This window comes from Hemicordylus capensis, chromosome 4 (genome assembly GCF_027244095.1).
Source record: "Hemicordylus capensis ecotype Gifberg chromosome 4, rHemCap1.1.pri, whole genome shotgun sequence".
NCBI classification, from domain to species: domain Eukaryota; kingdom Metazoa; phylum Chordata; class Lepidosauria; order Squamata; family Cordylidae; genus Hemicordylus; species Hemicordylus capensis.
In genome coordinates, this window is record NC_069660.1 from 178,455,407 (window position 1) to 178,475,331 (window position 19,925).

Consider the following 19,925-nt stretch of genomic DNA (forward strand, 5'->3'; position numbering starts at 1 on the left):
CTGGTGTCATTATTAGATCTTGCATTTGTTGGTTACATTTTTCGACCTCTTTTACCCAGCCTGCTCTTTTATTATAATCTATTGGATTGTCGCATAATTTCTGCCAGAATTGCACTGTTTCTTCTTTATTTGGTGTTTCTATGTTTCTTGCAGTTTCTCCTTCTATGCTTTGCTAGAAACATCTCTGATTCGACTGGAATTGGAGATTCTGCTTGTGTTGTGTAATTCTGGCTTTGTATCTGCTAATCTTCTTTGACACTGCTGTTATTTGCTGCTTTATTATTTCCAAGACTTCTCTAATTTTCCTTGAATCTGGATGGTATTTTTGGATCAGATACTGTTTGGTGTTCTCATTCTTCAGCTTCTTGTCTTTCATATCTTTCAATTTACTAGCATCTGATTAAGCCTGGTGATTTTATTTTCTAATCTGACCTTACATTTAGGTGATGTACTGCTTTCTTTATTTACAGGTCCACTGATCTTCTGTCCGAGTCTTGTGTTGTTATTGTTGCTGCACTGTACATTAGTTGGTTTGTTTCTTGCAAATTCTTGGTTGTTATTTCTGCAAGTGCAGCATTGACATCTTTTAATGCCTGAGTAAGTTGTTTTTTTGGCAACTGTTTTTAGAGCTGGAAGTCGAACCCTGGTGGTTGTTTGGTTCATGTGCTCAGTTATTTTTTGCTTTAGTTCTTGTTGCTTTTCTGTTAAATGGCATTCAGGTTTTTGAGGCGAAGGCAAAGGGGAGGTTGCCTGGTTTTGATTTTGAAGATGCAACAGTGGCATCTTCTATTTCCAACACCTCCGCCACCTGCGCCTGAGCAACCTCTTCAGTTGGTGGTAATTCTTCTTCCATCTCTTGAGCTTGTGTTGCTCTTTGCAATTCTTCCAGCTCAACTCCTGTGAATACTTTATTTCTTATTATGAATCTTCTCTGGTCTGCTAGCGTTTGTTCTGTTATTTCTGTATCTGGACACTTCTCTTCCCAAATTTGCTACATTCTTTTAAAATAACCTCTTCTAATTGGACTAGACTTGTAATAGCAGATCATTATTTCCTTGTTGGTGTTTTTCGTATATTTTTTCCAGTTAAGCAATGTTTCTTCCAGTAACCCTGCAGTCTCCAGCCCTGGTTGCTCAACTGAAGATCCTGAGTCCTGTAGCCCACTTGCCACCAGATGTCCAAGGATTCCAGCACCTGGCACAGTCCTTGTTGACCCAATCCGGTATAGATTTTTAAAAGTTACATCTCACCATATTGTTGATGGGAGAGGCACTCTTCGTCTGGCTCCTCTGGTGAGACCTGTCCAGTATGGTTGGACCTCTGGCATAGCTCTCACCTTCCTCAGAGCATGCAAGCCCCACAACCACGCCAAGGTAGTGCCTCCCTGGGGTAATAATATTATTATTATTATTATTATTATTATTATTATTATTATATTTGTTATTATTAATAACATTTTAATATCCCACTCTTCCTCCAAGGAGCCCAGAGCGGTGTACTACATACTTAAGTTTCTCCTCAAAATAACCGTGTGAAGTAGGTTATGCTGAGAGAGAAGTGATTGGGCCAGAGTCACCCAGCTAGCATCATGGCTGAATGGGGATTTGAACTCGGGTCTCCCTGGTCCTAGTCCAGCACTCTAACTACTACACCACGTTGACCATCAACGGTAAAGGATCCAGCAGTCAAGAAATATGCCGCAGACTAGCACTTGGTAGAGTTGCAATGAAGGCCTTGGAAAGGATATTTAAATGCTGTAACGTGTCTATACCGACAAATATTAGAATAGTTCAGACAATGGTTTTCCCCATGACACTCTATTGATGTGAAAGCTGGACTTTGAAGAAGCAAGATAGAAAAAGTGTTGCCGCTTTTGAACTTTGGTGCTGGAGAAGACTTTTGAGGATACCATAGACAGCCAGGAAAACAAACAAATGGATCATAGAACAAATTAACCCAGAATTTTCACTCGAGTCACAAATGACCAGGCTCAAACTAACATACTTCGGACACATTATGCAAAGATCCAGCTCCCTTGAGAAGTCCATAATGCTGGGGAAAGTTGAAGGAAAGAGAAGAGGACGTCCAGCATCAAGCTGGGTGGACTCAATTATGACAGCAATGAATGCACCACTGAGAGACCTGAAAGGCCAAGCTGAAGAGAGATCATCCTGGAGAGAATCTATCTATGTGGTCACTAAGAGTTGACACTGACTTGACGGCACTTAATCAATCAGTCAGTATGGCATGATTATGAAATGCATAGATTTGCTGTATTAAAATATACGAGGTAAAAATTAAAAAAACCTAAGAGACTGACTAAATAGTCCATAATTAAAAACATGGAGCTGAGATCAAGTGGAGGCTGTTACCTGTTTAGAATTCATACAGAGCTGTAATGGGGCTGCATAGCTACAAACTGCCTCGGGGCAAAGCCTGGTGTCTGTCAGGGCCCGGCATATCCTACATGCTGCCGCACAGAACTTGGAAGTATTATAAATGAGGGTCTGATCTTTATCCGAGAGCAGCATCATGGTGTAGGAATGGCTTGGACATCCAGGGTACTTGATGAGTAGCTGCAGAATGAGCTTGTTGCAACTGTTTCTATAGAAGAGGCAGCAGAGGAGTACATGCTCCATGGTTTTGACCTGTCACAGGGGCATTGTTGGTTGTAAAAAAAAAAATCTTCCTGCGCCTGAGTATTGACTAATTTTGAGGCAGTGTGAGTAAGAATGTTACTGGGGAAGCAGATGGTAGCTGGCAAAAGTTATGACTGAAGTATATATGTTACAGCAAACTGCAGTTATCAGACTTCTTCACACAAGCGAGTGGCATGGAAATAACGCAAAAATATATGGTGGTGAATAGATTTTGTGCCAATAAATAGTCGATGTGCCCGCCATGCAGATCAGTCACCATGTGGAGTGTTATACGCTGCTTCAGATCTGCCAGGTGTTAAATAAATAAACAAACTATTAATCAAATTTGTACACCGCCCCAAACTTTCATGTCTGGGCAAGTTAGCAATAGCATAAAACAGTAAAATATATACAAAAACTTAAAACAATTTAACAATTTAAAAATCATCTACAAATTAAAACCTTAAAATTTTAAAGAACTGAAAAAGCTTGGGTGAAGAGGTGGGTTTTCAAATGCTTTTTTAAAATTGTCAGAGATGGGGAGGATTGTATCTCATTAGGGAGCGTATTTCACAGTCTCGGGGCAGCAACCAAGAAAGCCCGTCCCCGTGTGGCCCCAAGCCGAGCTGGCAGCAACTGGAGACGGATTTCTCCGGACGACCTCAATGGGCGGTGGGACTCATAATGAAGAAGACATTCTCTTAGATACCCAGGGCCTAAGCCATTTAGGGCTTTATAAGTTATAACCAGCACTTTGTATTTTGCCTGGAAACCTACTGGCAGCCAGTGTAACACTTATCAACAAAGGAGTGATGTGGTCTCTCTGAGATGACCCAGAGACCAGCCTAGCCACCGCATTCTGTACCAACTGAAGCCTCCGGACTATGTACAAAGGCAGCCCCACATAGAGCGCATTGCAAAAGTCAAGTCTAGAGGTTACCAACATATGTACCACTGTTCTGAGGTCGTTCATCTCAAGAAACAGACGCAGCTGGTGTATCAGCCAAAGCTGATACACCAGCTGCGTCTGTTTCTTGAGATGAACGACCTTGAGATGAACTGCGTCCGTTTCTTGAGATGAACAAAGCCCCTCTGGCCACTGCCTCAACCTGAGATATCAGGGAGAGGTGTGGACCCAGAAGTACTCCCAGACTACGAACCTGTTCCTTTTGGGGAAGTGTGACTCAATCCAGAACAGGGAGATCAAAATCATCTCTGGAGTTCTGACCCTGCACAATAAGTACCTCTGTCTTATCTGGATTCAGTCTCAGTTTATTCTCCCTCATCCAGCCCATTACTGCTTCCAGGCAAGCATTTAGGGAAGTTATGCCATCTCCTGAAGAAGCTGACATGGAGAAGTAGATCTGGGTGTCATCAGCATACTGATAACACCCTGCTCCAAATCCCCTGATGATCTTTCCCAGCAGTTTCATGTAGATTTTGAAGAGCATTAGAGAAAGTATGGAGCCTTGGGGGACGCCATACTTAAGCTCAGATTTTGAATAGCAACAGTCTCCAATCAACACCATCTGGAATCTGTCCGAGAGGTAGGAGCGGAACCACCGTAAAACAGTGCCTCCCACCCCCAACACTCTCAGATGTTCCAGAAGGATACTATGGTTGATAGTATCGAAAGCCACCAAGAAATCCAAAAGGACCAACACAGTCACACTTCCTCTGTCAATTCCCAATTGGAGAGCATCCATCAGGCTGACCAAGGCAGTCTCTACCCCGCAGCCCGCTTGAAAATCAGTTTGAAATGAGTCTAGATAATCAGTTTCATCCAAGACCGCCTGGAGCTGAGAGGCCACCACCCTCTCAATCACCTTGCCTAGCCATGGGAGATTGGAAACAGGTCTATAGTTGCTCATCTCTGAGTGATCTAATGCAGGCTTCTTAAGAAGAAGTCTAATAACTGCCTCCTTAAGACAAGGCGGCATCCTGCCCTCCCTCAGAGAAGCATTTATGATTTCTTCCAGGCCTCCTAAAACAACCTCCCTGCTAGATAGAACAAGCCATGTCGGACAAGGGTCAAGAGAACAAGTGGTAGGCCTCACCATTCCAAGCAGCTTGTCCACATCCTCATGAGTCACAAACTGAAACCGATCCAGTCGAACCACATAAGAGGAGTTGCTAGACACCTCCAGTTCAGATATAGAATTAATTGTGGAGTCTCCATCTAAGTCGGCCCCCCCAATTCTTTAAACACATCACAGTGGGTAACTGATGGCTCCAAATTCTGATTCAAGGAAGGGTGGGCACATACTAGCCCCCTCACAATCCTGAACAGCTCTGCTGGACGTGAACTTGCAGCTGCAATACAGGCAGAAAAGAACCACTTCTTTGCCGCCCGAATTTCCTGAGCATAGATCTTTAAATGTGCTCTATGTCGTAATCTTTCGGATTCGAGTCTAGTCCTTCTCCACTTGCACTCCAGTTGCCTACCTTGCCGCTTCAGCCCCCATGGATCTTCCATATACCAAGGGGCCAGTTTTGAAGCGGGTCGGAGGGGACACTTGGGAGCAATCGTGTATACTGCCCTGGTGAGCATGTTATTCCAATTTTGCACTAGGGCATCAACAGGATCACCTGCAAAGCCAAGATTAAATCCCTCCAAGACTTCTTGGAATCCTATTGGGTCCAATAACCTCTTCGGGCGGACCATTCTAATAGGCCCCTCACCCCTGCAGTGATGGAAAGTGGTTGTAAGCCTAACCTTAATCAGATGGTGGTCCGTCCATGACAATGGGGAAATCACAGGAGTCCCCACCCACATAACACCACCCTGATCAGAGTAAAAGACCAAATCAAGCGTGTGACCAGCAGTGTGCTTCGGTCTGGAGACCACTTGGGATAGGCCTATAGTTGTCATGGCTGCTATGAACTCCTGAGCCGCCCCAGACAAATTGGTCTTGAAATGAACATTGAAGTCCCCCAGCACCAAAAGTCTGGGAGACTCCAACGTGAGTTCCGAGACCATGTCCATGAGCTCAGTAAGGGACTCTGCTGGGCAGCGGGGTGATCGGTACACCAACAGAAGTCCCAATCTATCCCTGGTCCCCAAACGTAGGTACACACATTCAGTATGGTCAGATACATCGACAGGGACCCTGGTATGGGAGATGTTATCCTTATAGACCACAGAAGAAGCTGGGACCAAACTGGGCCACTAGCCTCCCCCAGCCAAGTCTCGGTGATACATACCAGGTCAGCCCCTTCATCCATAATCAAATCATGGATGAGCTCAGGTTTATTTTGGACCAACCTCAGGTTTGGACCAATTTTGGACCAACCTCAGCTTTATTTTCGACCAATTGCAGAGGAGCATGGTAAGGCTATGTGGGTTGTTGGCAGTGCTCCCCGAGTTCACAGAGTAAATGGCGGGGGGCAGGGGGACACATGCAGAGATAGGGGGATCTTTGTTGAATTGGCATACTGATTGATTCAACTTCAGACAGCCTCCGCAATGCTTCATGATCGAATGCAGTGGATGTCATTCAGTTTTTTGAAAAGAGATTTTTACCCAAAGTATTAGACATAAGGTGATAAAGTGAAATTAAGATCCAAACGTTAGTTCTAATAAAACATTAGATTGTGCTCTCTTTCTCTCCAAATATTCTCATGTTTGATGTTTTTTCTTTTTGTAGTCATGCCAATGAAATTCTTCATTGTTTGAAGAACAAGTATTTCAAGGAGTTGGAGAACCAGGTGGTAGATGGTCAAAAAATTGAAATGCCGCAGCCATTAAACTGGTAAGATTATAACTTGGTTTATAACCCAAGGAGTGAAAGGAAGCTCACACAGATCAACTTCCCCATATGGCTCAGAAACCCCTCTACTCCCTCACCCCCCACAATTTTTTTTTTTAAAAATTGGGGACTTTCTGGAACAGGATTGTACAGATTACTGAGGACTGCAGGGGCATGGGTAGATGGGCAAAATTACCCCTCATGAGAGTGCAGGTGTCTTCTGTTTGTGCAAAAGGCATTTAGGATGCAACCCTACGTAAGGAGGCAAATATACATGCTTGGATTCAGCAAAAATCCTTTAAACTTTACTAAAGGCATTAGAAATTCTTCCCTTTTACATCATATCTTTTTCACAGCTCTTTTAAACACAACAGTGAAGTTTCTTGTGAAATATTCTGTTTTTTGTTTATGCTGCATAAACACAGTCCTTCTTTAAGTCAGTCACAGGGCTACCATCAAGGTGCATTGATCTAAACTAGGCCTGCACAAGATATGGCCCGTGGGCCCATTCGGCGTCCCCCTCCACCTCCCTCCTGACCCAAACCTTCGTGTATTAATTTTTAAAATTTCCTTTAAATTTCTGCTGCTGCGCGGCCAAGGGATGGCTGCTGGGGGGTGAACAAGGAGTAGTCCTTCTCCCCACCCCCATCCCAGCAGCAACTCTCAGAGTGATACAGGATCTGCCGTTAGGCCCCACGTCTCTTCCCAACTGCGAGGCACGTCTCCGCAGTGGAACGATCATCGCAAGCTTGTGACATCACGGGCTTGCAACAGTCTCTCCACTCCGAAGGCGCTCCTTGCAGTTGGGAAGAGACGCGGAGCCAAACTGCAGGCCCTGCGTTGCTCTGGGAGATGCCACCACTGAGTGGGGGAATGACTACTCCTGGCTCACCCCCCAGCAGCCATCTCTCGGCTGCGTGACGGCAAAAAGTTAAAAGGAAAAGCATGGAGGTTTGGCTCCTCTCATAAAGCCTGCACTTTTTCTCTTCCCCCCACTCTCCTTCCCCCCTCTTCCCCCCCCTTTTTTATTCATTAAAAGAAATCCCATTGATTTTTATCCACTCTGGCTACCATCCAGGTCAGAATTTCTGCATCACTTAAATATTCAAAGAAAAACAAGGGGGAAAGCACAGGTAAACAGGCAAAAACTATGAACAGTAACCCATGCGAAAACACCAAGGCACTAGAAAACTAAGCACAACGTGGAAGGTATGAAAGTGTAATGGCAAAAAATCACAGGCACCCCTGTGATAAGTATGATAAATACAGTAGTAAGGGCAGAATACGCTCCATACAATATAATAAGTACAATAAACCACAGACACTGAAGTTCGTCGTGCACAGGGGTGCTGCTGCTAGTGGAAATGTGGTCAAAAACCAAGCAAAGTGTAGCACTACACCCCAGCAACTCTTCGCCTAAAGGCTGAGCACAAAAATCTGGCAAATGAAGCTGGAATTTGAAGTATGGGAATCTTGAAGATGACGCTGGAATCACAGTCCTAGCTCAGTGATCTTGAAAATAAAGCTGACAGACATCCTAGGTAATGAACTGTTTCGTTAGAATCTTCATCAGAAGTCCAAAAATCTGTACATAAATAGTCATGCAAATGAATCCCCACATTGAACAACGTACAAGATGAAAAGCATGTAAAACATGTAATGGATACAAATACACCCACCTACAATCTGGGAAAGCCTTGTCCTAAAAGGCAGCACCTCACCAATGTGCCTGCTTCAACATGCTAAGTTCCTTGATGAATGGTGCTTGAAACGGGAGTAAAATACTCTCACCAACAAGCCATCATTCAATCACCCACTGGATGAGAAAGTTGAAACAGATGCGGTGATTATCCTAGCCTATTCAGTGTAGATCTTTAAAGGAAACAGGAGAGATCACAATTGACATTTAACCCATTGGGTATACATGTGTTAAACCTATGGATGAAAAATGATTCTTTTTGGAGAAGACATCTCTGTTTATCTTGTTTATCAAAGGACCTAGGAATAAATTTAAACAACACAAAAAACTTTTGTGCTTGGACTGTGATTCCAGCATCATCTTCAAGATTCCCATGCTTCAAATTAAAATCCTAACTCAAGCACAGAATGTATTATGTAGGAAGGAAAAACAAAGTTTGTCCTCGATAAGTTGTTCTCCGCCCCAGTGCTTTCAAGGGAGTAGGCTTTAATTAATAAATAAATAAAATAAATTCCAAGTCAGTCTCTGACATCCCTCATAAAAGGGCTAGAATTAGAATAATAGCCTCCATCCTGTTGCTCCAGTGATGCCTTGGTACACATGCTCTTCTTCTGTATGTACCTGTCTGCTCTGGGTCACATTTACGTGCATGCCACCCTGGATTTTAATCCCCATCCATTATAGTACAGCGTACTAATATTTATAGTTATAATTAAAATCCTAACTCAAGCACAGAATGTATTATGTAGGAGGGGAAAACAAAGTTCGTCCTCAATAAGTTGTTCTCTGCCCCAGTGCTTTCAAGGGAGTAGGCTTTAATAAATAAATAAATAAATAAAATAAAATAAATTCCAAGTCAGTCTCTGACATCCCTCATAAAAGGTCTAGAATTAGCGGGGTTGAAGCAGACTCCTGCGACATGGAGTATTCCTTTCATTCAATTTACAGTACTAGGCTAGATTTGTGAATGGTCTCATTTAGTATAAAAAAGCACTCTATATCTTTAAATATTTGACTGATGTGCACCGGCTTTGGAAGAGTTTATGGAACATCCTGTTGCTTCTAGGATTAAAATATAAAGTAGCTAACACGAACCGTCTTGCAGTTAAGCCCCCCAAATGTTCTTGACTTCTCTTAAATTTACTCACCTGCTTCGGGTGGGGTTTAGCCATGTTGGACTTCATTCTTTAACCTTGTTTTCCTGAGCTTCTCTGAGCAGTGGCAGTTTCAGCAGTGCTTGAAGCACTGGCAGCCAGCAACTCCTGCTCACCAGCTGTTTTGGTTTAGAATGAGGCAGGACAGGATACTGTGCCATATAGGATCATTTCCTGTCTCGTTCTAGGCTAGAAAAGGGATGGCCAATGGCAGCAGCTGGCCACCAGGAACATGATCAGTGTTTCTAGTGTTTCTGAATCTACTGTTGCTAAAAAAAATGCATAGTGGAGAGAGGAGCTTCACCATTGCCATTCACTCAGATGTAAATTGCAGATCACCAGTGGTAACTAGGTGAGTGGTTAGGGACAAGACTGAACACACATCTTCACAATCCTGATGTCATCCTATCATATAAAATCTATTGCTCTTACCAGCTGTTTTTTCTATAACATATTTATTTTAGTTAGTTGATGTAGTTCGTTCAATTTGACGTGGGAAAAATCTTACCTGTGATCAGTTCAATGAGTGGAGGCCTTTACACCATTTGCTGGAAATTCAGAGGAGAGCTTTATTTGTTTAACAATGTTGGGAGCTCCCTAAAATGGAAACACCCCAGAAAAGGAAGCTACAAGGCTAATATAGTAATACTGAAATCATTTGGCAAACAACCTCGGAGAGATAGTTTAGTCTGATCACAGAGCATAGGCTCAGTGGCCAGTCAGAGAACTAGTTCACAGTTTAATTGAATACCACAACATATTAACCGTGTGCAAAAGGAATTACCCAGATATGGTCATCATTCATATTGCCACCTGCTAAGATACGCAGGTCAGAACCAACCAAACCTGTTTTTCTTTCATCACTATGCAGATTGAATTAATATGCTTACAGTTAAAATGTGTGTGTGTTCTATTGCATCTCTTCAAAGATTCTGGATGCCGTATTCAGAGTGACTATTCTTTCATTAGGTATCCAGAAGAGTTAGCATGGCACACAAACCTAAGCAGAAAAGTGCTGCGCAAGTCCCCACAGCTAGAAAAATTTCATCATTTTCTTGTTAGTGAAACAGAATGTGTAAGTATGTTAATGTTTGTTGCTCTTTTTTCCATCTTTTGCCTCACTTTTGATCTCTAGGGTCCAAGAAATCTCCCCTCTACCCTTGCCTTCTAGGAGTGTGCACGGAGCGGTTCGGAGACCATTCTACTGGCCTCCGAACCGGTCCGGACATGGGGTGGTTTTGGTTTGGGAGGGATAGGGTGGGGGGTTCCACTAAGGGCAGGGGGGGGCTTTACTTACCCCTCCCGCCCTTTCCATTTTTTGCACCGTAAATATTCCAAAAAATCCGGGCGGCAGGATTCCTCGCCACCCGCTTCTATCCACTACGATGGCTCCGCCGGCGCCGCTCCTCCGTGTGTAAACAATCGGGCGGCAGGGTACTTCCCTGCCACCCCCTTGAAGCCCCCTGCTGCTGCTGCTGAAGCCCCCTTAAATCTCGCCCGGACCGGCCGCGCTCTCTATAGGGGCGCGGGCGACAGCGAGACGTACTCCCACCCGCCCCCTTCCCTGCCGTCTGCGAAAGTGAAGCCTCCTGTGCGCGCGTGGAGCCATCGTAGTGGATAGAAGCGGGCGGCGAGGAATCCTGCCGCCCGGATTTTTTGGAATATTTACGGTGCAAAAAGTGGAAAGGGCGGGAGGGGTAAGTAAAGCCCCCCCCCCGCCCTTAGTGGAACCCCCCACCCCAGTGTCGGACCGCAGCTCCGCGGTTCCGTGCACACCCCTATTGCCTTCTTCTCTTTTGGGAACAAGAAACTGCTACAGTATATAGTGGTAACATGTTGTATAAGCATGGTTTGCGTTAATGTTTTTTTTTTCTTCCCATAAAAAGAGCTGAGGATGGGTAGGTCTTGTTCATGCTTCCAGTCAAATTGGTCTCCATAAGTGGAGAGAGGGATATTTTGTCGATTTGGACTGGATCATGCCCTTACATATATGTTCATGTTCTTGCTAGCAAGTGACTTCACTATTTGAGCCTTAATTCAGTCAAAGTTTATTGGTCCATTGACCATACCCTTAGTCCAAAAGAGAAAGAAAAACAAGTTCTAGTAAGAACTAATCTGCCTACTTGCCTTTCACTATCCCTATAACTGGACTACATTTGGTCCAGATCAGTTAGGCAGTTCACAAGTTAGTCCACTTGTGCCTCAAACATTCATGCGTCCGCTATCTTGAATTAGGGTGGATGACACCACCACAAACTATGTGTTTGAGGTGTCCCTACAACTGTACCAAATTTTATTATTTTATGTTGTTTATCATATTTTTATACCACCTGATATGTACATCTCTAGGCAGTGTACAAATCCCAACATTAAAATCATTAGTTAAAATTCATAAAACATGATAAAAACAACAAATTATTAAAGTTCTAATTAAAATCTTGTGAGAACAGGAAAGTCTTGAGGGTCTTTCTGAAAACAAATAGAGAAGGAGATACTCTTATCTCAGCAGGAAGCATATTCCAAAAGCCTGGTCCTGAGTCGCCACCAGGACCGAACCTCTCCAGAAGATCATAAAAGGCAGGAGGGTTCTTGACAAAGGAGGTGCTCTCTTAAATAACCTGGTCCTAAGCCATTAAGGGCTTTATAGGTAACAACCATCATTTTGTATTTCACCCGGAAACATATTGGCAGCCAGTGCAGTTCTTTCAAAACTGGTGTTATATAGTCCCTTCGTGTTGTCCCAGAGACTAATCTGGCTGCCGCATTCTGTACCAGTTGTAGTTTTCGGACTACGTACAAAGGCAGACCCACGTAGAGTAGTCAAGTCTAGAGGCTACCAGCATATGTACCACTATTTAATGGTCATTCACCTCTAGAAGTGGACGTAGCTGACGTATCAGCCGAAGCTCCAAGCAGGCATTTAGGGAAGATATGCCATTTCCTGATGAGGTCGACATGGAGAAGTAAATCTGAGTGTCATCAGCATATTGATAACACCCAGCACCAAATCTCCTGATGATCTCTCCCAGCAGTTTCATGTTAGATGTTAAAGAGCATTGGAGACAGTATGGAGCCTTGTGGAACTCCATGCTTCAGTTCTCGCTTTGTAGAGCAATAGTCTCCAAATGACACCATCTGGAATCTAGCAGAGAGGTGGGAGCGGAACCACTGTAAAACAGTGCCACCCAACCCCACCTCTCTCTGGCGGTCCAGAAGGATACCATGGTTGATGGTATCGAAAGCCGCAGACAGATCCAAGAGGATCAGCAGAGTCACTGCCTCTGTCGATAGCCAATTGGAAATCATCCATCAGGCAGACCAAGGCAGGCTCGACCCCAAAGCCCACATGGAAGCCAGTTTGAAATGGATCTAGATAATCCTCATCGTCCAAAACTGCCTGGAGCTGAGAAGGCACCACCTGCTCAATCACCTTGCCCAACCATGGAAGGTTAGAAACAGGTCTGTAATTAGCTAACTCTGAAGGGTCCAGTGCAGGTTTCTTCAAAGGTGGTCTAATAGCCTCCTTAAGACAAGGCGGCATCCTGCCCTCCCTCAGAAAAACATTTATAATATTTATCAGACCCTCTCTGATAATATAGTTATCAGATGAGATCAGCCAAGTTGGGCAAGTGTCAAGAGAACAGGTTGTAGGGCACACAGTCTGAAGCAGTTTGTCCACTTCCTCAGGAGTCACAAACTGAAAATGATCCAATCTAATCCCATAAGAGGAGTTTCTGGACACCTCCACAGTAGACTCTGCAATAACCATGGAATCCAGCTTGGCCCGAATGTGAGAAATTCTATTCACAAAGAAGTAGTTTAAAATGTCACAGCGAGTAACCAGTGGTTCCAAATTTAAATTCAAGGGGGAGGGGGTACATACTAGCCCCCTCACAACCCTAGACAACTCAGCTGGACATGAGTTTGCAGAAGCAATGCGTACAGAAATGAACTGCTTCATAGCTGCCAGTACTGCTAGAGCATAGATCTTCAAATCTGTGTTGTACCTGATCAGCCTCATGCTGAGTCTTCCTCCACTTGCACTCTAGTCTACCTCGCCACTTCAGCTCCCATAACTCATCTGAATACCATGGGGCTGTCTTTAAAGCACGTCAGAGAGGACACTTAGAAGTGATTGTGTCTACTGCTCAAATTTGGTCCAAATTGGTTCTCACTTGTACCTCAAACGGTCACATACCTGCCATCTTGGATCAGGGTTAATAACAGTATTATTATTATTATATTTATATTTATATCCCGCTCTTCCTCCAAGGAGCCCAGAGCGGTGTACTACATACTTGAGTTTCTCTTTCACAACAACCCTGTGAAGTAGGTTAGGTTGAGAGAGAAGTGACTGGCCCAGAGTCACCCAGCAAGTATCATTCATGGCTGAATGGGGATTTGAACTTGGGTCTCCCCAGTCCTAGTCCAGCACTCTAACCACTACACCACGCTGGCTCTCGTAATTACATAATTACATAATTATGTAATTATAAAATAAATTATAAATAATTTATTTATAAATTTATAAATAAATTTATTTATATTATTTATTTTAAATTTATTTATTTTATTTATTTTAAATTTATTTATTTTATTTATTATTATTTATTTTAAATTTATTATTTATTTATAAATAAATTTTATTTATAAATAAATTTATTTGTTTATAAATAAATATAAAATAAATAAAATTATAAAATAAAAAAACATAATTACAAACTATGCCCTTGAGTTGTCTCTATGTGTTACTCACTACAATTGTACCCAATTTGGTTTAAATTGGTTAGGTGGTCCACAAGTTAGCCCACTTGTGCCTCAAACGTTTGCATGTTCGCTATCTTGAATTGAGGTGGATGACATCATCACAAACTATGCCACTGAGGTGCCCCTGTGTGTCCTACAGCTGTAGCAAATTTGGTTCATATTGGTCCAGTTGTTGCTAAGTTAAAGGATACACACACACACACACACACACACACACACAAACACACGAATGCTTGGTGGCCTCTTAAGCCTTCTGGAAAGTAGGCTAATAACACACCCACACATCTACCCAAGACCACGATTCCATAAGAACAGTTGATCAAGTTCTACTAATACAGGTCTGGTCTTGAGCACAACATTTGAAAAATTTGCCACTGATGTAATGGTCAGCCCAATTTAAATACAAAGCAAGTAAACACTCATCAGATCTCCCAGCCAGTGCTCTAATCAATGGGAACTTCAAATTATCCCCTGTGCCAGAATAAAGTCTGCAATAAAAGGAACAGGAACCAAGGATTCAGTCTCACTTGAGTCACATGGGCAGACCCTTTGGGATACTGTGATGCCTTTGAAATGGCCTTCAGGACACACAGATGGCACACACATTGAACCTAGCTGGAGAAAAAGCCCTTCTATACTTATGAATTGGCAGAAATCAGGCATAGGACATGTTTGCTTTTCTTTATTTATGGCACACTAGTCTTGATGATATGGTTAATCTCTGAATGAGAGGCTGACTGGTGGTGAAGTGGTTAATCCATAGAGCAGGGTTTCTTAACCTTGGGTCCCCAGAAGTTGTTGGACTACAACTCCTATCATCCACAGCCATGGCCTTTGTGGCTGGGGATGATGGACTACAATTCCCATCACCCCTAGCCACAAAGGCAATCTCTGGGGATGATGGGGAGTTGTAGTCCAACAACTTCTGGGTACCCAAGGTGTTATCTGGTTGCCACTACAGTAAATGTTAGCATCTTTAAGTGTGTGTTTTTTCTTTTTATGTAATTGTAAGGTAGAATTGAAGCTTTTTGGGGAGCAGAATAGTGCTTCATCAGGTAAAGTAGTACCTTTTAATAGAGTAGTGCCAGTTCATCAGCAGAAGCTCTTTCTCACAGAAGGAGTGTTGTACTCAAGTAAAAGCTTCCTTCTGCTTGCACAAGGACCCTCTGTTTATGAAAGAAGCTTTTGTTGATGAAGCAAGAAGCACTGCTTTGCTAATGGTCTGGATGCTGACATTTGTGTGTCTGTTTGTTTTTTGCTTTAGGGAAACATTAGTCGTCAAGAAGCTGTCAGTATGATTCCTCCCCTACTGCTTAATGTTCAGCCTCATCATAAGGTAGCTACAGCATTATTGTGAGATCTTGAAACCTTTTTTGGAAAAATTAGCCCAGCACAAAACTGCTTATATGCTTTATATTATGAATTTGTGTCATATTGTTTAGTCAGATTAGAAATGAATCTTCAGTTTGTGAGCAGTAGCAACATAAAATGGTGTGCAGATGTCTCCACAATTTAGACAAAAAACAAGGTGGAGGGCCACCTTATGCTTCCCAAACCTGAGGCATACTTTGGAGCTCCAAGCAATCTAGATTTAGTATCTGTCCATATCCCTTCTCGCTCTTTCTCAGAAATTTGCATTGTTTTATTCTAACTATCTGGGTGTTGAAAAACCTTCCTGGTGGTGCCCTGCTTGCACACATCTCTCTTCCCCAAATGACTATTTGGCTTTTTAAACCAGCCATATTTCTCAGAGGACTGGTACTTGGCCACTTCTGTTTTCATTACCAGTTTCGTGTCTTCTAGAGTGAAAGGGCGTTTGTTTGATTGATTGATTGGCCTGGTTCTTGTTATGAGAGAATGAAATGGAACCTTAGCTGCATGCACATTTATTATCTTGACCGCTCCCAGCAGGTAAAGAGCAGCTTCAGTGTCTAGGCTTTTCACTGGAGAGCTATAATATGGAAACTGTAAACACTGCTCTTTCTCTTTGTCCTTTTCTCCTTCCCACTCCATATTAAAGCAAGTGCTCAAGCCTGTCGCTGGCAGTGTTTCCTCTAACAGGGATTCCCAGATGTTTTTGACTATAACTCCCAGAATCCTCAGTTGCAATGGCTTTTGCTTGGGGATTATGGGGGTTGTAGTAACAAAAATCTGGGAATCCCTGTTATAGGGAACACTGGTCCCAGTGCTCCAAATTGTGGTATGGAGAATTTGGAATATGACCTTTTGAATGCAGGTGCTTTTGAAGTCAGCTGAATAAGCATTTCAGCAGATCTTTGAATTCCACTACTCTACACACATATAACTTCCATTGTTATGGTCAAGCCTGAATTAGAATTCCTCATTGTAGTCATTGTGCATATATAGTGTAATGGAGGTTTTAAGATCATTACAATGTGATATAGTTTATTCTGAGTTAATTTTGCAGAATTTATTCTTATTCACTGTACTTGTAAGCTAGTTTTTATGTAATACAGTTTTAAAATGTTACTCGGGAGTTCTGAGTTTCTCTTTTTGTAACTTTTAAATTCTTGATAGATTCTAGACATGTGTGCTGCTCCTGGATCGAAAACTGCTCAGCTAATTGAAATGCTTCATGCAGACATGAGTGTTTCTTTTCCAGGTAAATGATAATTTCTAATCATGGTTTGTTTGGAAATAAAGCAATTTCTCCTACAGATCGAGTCTAACAGCTTGTCTTCTCCTCAAGCTGCTTCTCCATATTTCAGGATGGGCATTGGTTTACATTTATTAGTGCCAGGTTGCATGCAGGGTGTCATTAAATCTATGACACAGAAGCAGACCTGCTACAAGTTATGTTTTTGTCCCTTAGAGACCAAAAAGATCCATGAAAGGCATCTTAAAACCACACCATGCCAAATAGCCATGGTCCTTACTATCTTCTATTTTGTTTGAAAACCTGTTTCTGTAGCCTCAGTTTAGTTGCTGTTTGCACTCAGACATCATCTGCTGTTCGTGGATCCCACTAGTGTGGGATCCCTTAATGTACATACATCCTTGGGATAATGGACATTTTGCTAGTACAGAAATGTATTAAATGACTATGTAGAATTTCCATCTTTTGTTACACCGGATCCCTGGAGCTATCGTTATTGCCAGAGAAAGCACCCCCTTACCCCATGGGGCTGTGACTCATTCTGTTCTTTGCCATCTCCAGTTGCTTTTCTCCCTTTTTTTCCTCTGTGTGTAGTGGTTTTGTTGCCTCTGTGCTAGCCTGTCTCACTCTTTTCTCTGTTGTATCCTGATTTGTAATCTTTCTGTCTCTAGTCTTTCCCTGTACCTTCTCTTTGTGACCATAGGTTTCATATGAGATATTTCTGTGTTGCATCATCTAAAATAAAAATTGCAGCATACCTTTCTTTTATATAACTACAAAAATACAATTAAGATCTAATTCTTGCACTATGTTTTCACTGAATCAGCATTTCTCTTGCATGGTGTTAACACCACAGCTCCCTGCTGCTCTATATTGCTATCCATGGTTATTCTAAGAATAGTGAAGTTATGTATTGTGTCTACAAATACCATTTTCTTAATAATACTCGGTAGCATCCAGGGTGGTGCTGATGCAACTGTAAGAGGGCAAGTCATTTTCCCCAGGCCCTTCTCTCTGCTGCAGCTGCTGAACTATTGCTGATGGGTGAAGGCCCTCAGCAGTGATGTGGGGTGTGGGTGGGTGGGTGGCGTCGGGGGAAGTCTCCAGAAACTGGGTGGAGAAAACTTCCAGGAGTGGAGTTCTGCTTGTGGAGGATGTTTCTGTCCAATTTCTGGAATTCGTTCTCTTCCTTGCAGCTCTCTGTGCTGTATCATGTGCTATTGCTGGGGGTCCCTCAACCTTTAGGGACATCATCTTGGTGGACAGTGGGGCTGCAATGAGAAGGAGGGTGTGGGGGAAATGGCTTGCACTATGGTTGCTGCACCAAAACCTCTACATACTACCTGTGTTCCTAAACCCGTCTACTGATATTATCTAATATAGGCTGACTAATATTTACTGAGAATTTACATTTTTTGCAACTATTCCTCTAAACTGAAGACCAATTTTTTTTTTGTTTCTAGAGGGCTTTGTAATTGCAAATGACGTTGACAACAAACGTTGCTATTTGCTGGTTCATCAGGCAAAAAGGTTAAACAGCCCTTGCATTGTGGTTGTAAATCACGATGCCTCAAGCATTCCTAACTTACAAATAACCACAAATGGAAAGAAGGAGATCCTCTTTTATGACAGAATACTGTGTGATGTCCCTTGCAGGTATCTTGAATTTATTTTTATCATTGCAAACATTATACTGTCTTCAACGTATTTTTAAAGCTGGTATACACTTTTGCATTACATCAAGAGAACTGGGGTACAAGGCACTGGTTAGAGGGTTGAGATTTATACCAGAGACCCCTGGCTTCAAATCCTTATTCTGTTGGGGTCATTTGGGTCCTTATTCATCATGGGGTCATTTTGGGCCAGTTAGTTACCCAGCCTAATCTACCACACAGGGTTGTTAATAGGGCAGAACAACCCATATTATGCCATCTTCAGCTCTTTGAAAGAAGCGTGGAATACAAATGTAGTAAGTAAGTGTGACCCAAAGTTTATAATTTTCTAAAACCAATTTTAAAATTTATATATTGGGATGACAAAAATGCTAAAAACAGCTTTTTATCAATGCTTTGTCTTCAGAATTCTGATAAGAATGGATTTTTGTGGTCACACATGTGGAGTGGTCACACTTTGCCCTGATGTTTTAGAAAAAGGAAAAATCTATAGAAATTTGAGTTACATGTTCACTAGTAATAAGAGTTTAGGACTGGAAAAGGGCAGAGATGTGAAGGTCTGGAAAAAAAACTCCCCCCGCCCCAGGTCTTCACAACTCTGCAAGGGGTTCACTTCCAAATTCTTATTGGATTTGGAAAAGTTTGTAAAGAACCGATTCCCTTCCTCCCTTCCTCCCTCTCAAAGCGTTTGAATGACTCTGTGCCAGGTTTAAATTCAAGTTCTTTAATGTTACAGCCACAAGCCAAAACAAAAGAAAAAGGTTATGATTATACAACAATAAATAGATTATATAAAATTAGCACATGTTTAAATTAAAATTAATTGAAAAACTCTGTGCCAGATCTGCTCAATTAAGAACAGTAAAGTTGCCAAATGATGAAATTCAGTGATTCATCAGTTTCTCATGCATGGGACCATAGCTCAGTGGCAGAGCATCTGCTTTATATGCAGAAGATTCCAGGTTCATTCCTGGCATTTCCAGGTAGGGCTGGGAAAGACTTGTGCCTGCAACTTTGGACAGCTGCTGTCAGCCAGTGTAGACAGTAATGCGCTAGGTGGACCAATGGCCTGACTTTCTATAAGGCAGCTTCCTGAAAAATACAGGGAGTCCCCAACTTACAAATGGGTTGCGTTCCAAAGGTTTGTTTGTAAGTTGGATGTCCATAACTCGGAATGCATATAGTTCCTATGAGGGATTGCTTGTTTGTATGTGTGGGTTGGCATTTGTAAGTTGGGGGCTTCATTTATTTAATATTAGGTGGGCTGGGCACAGAGCATCTGTGCCTCTAGTTCTCCCTGCCTGCCTGATACTGTTTTCTTTGCTCATCTGCCATAGCTGTTTTCTCCCCCCGCCGCTGTTTTGTTTCCCGCCTCGTCCACAAGCCTGTCCGCTGGCGCCACCACTTTCCTCTCCCCCTGCCGGCAGCTCTCTTGCGAGAGCTATCACACATGGGATTAGCGACGGGTATGCCTTATAGAGAAAGAGAGGTACTAGCTATACCTGTGCAGAGCATCTCCATTCTAGTACTTTATTGGTCTCCTTGCCCCCTGCCACAGTACCTGCTGTATTACTCAGTGTCATAAATTTCTTTATGCACTCGGTTTTCAATCTCTTGATTGCCTGAC

The 19,925-nt window shown here is 42.7% G+C and overlaps 1 protein-coding gene across 1 annotated transcript in view; it reads left to right on the forward strand.

The window, feature by feature from the left end:
* Nucleotides 1-19,925, forward strand: part of NSUN2 (NOP2/Sun RNA methyltransferase 2) — a 74,455-nt gene that overhangs the window by 8,730 nt on the left and 45,800 nt on the right. Inside the window, exons 3-7 of the mRNA XM_053243645.1 lie at nucleotides 6,287-6,391; nucleotides 10,211-10,316; nucleotides 15,273-15,344; nucleotides 16,547-16,631; nucleotides 18,089-18,281. Coding sequence (XP_053099620.1) covers nucleotides 6,287-6,391; nucleotides 10,211-10,316; nucleotides 15,273-15,344; nucleotides 16,547-16,631; nucleotides 18,089-18,281 — 561 coding nt within the window. The remainder of the gene's footprint in view (nucleotides 1-6,286; nucleotides 6,392-10,210; nucleotides 10,317-15,272; nucleotides 15,345-16,546; nucleotides 16,632-18,088; nucleotides 18,282-19,925) is intronic.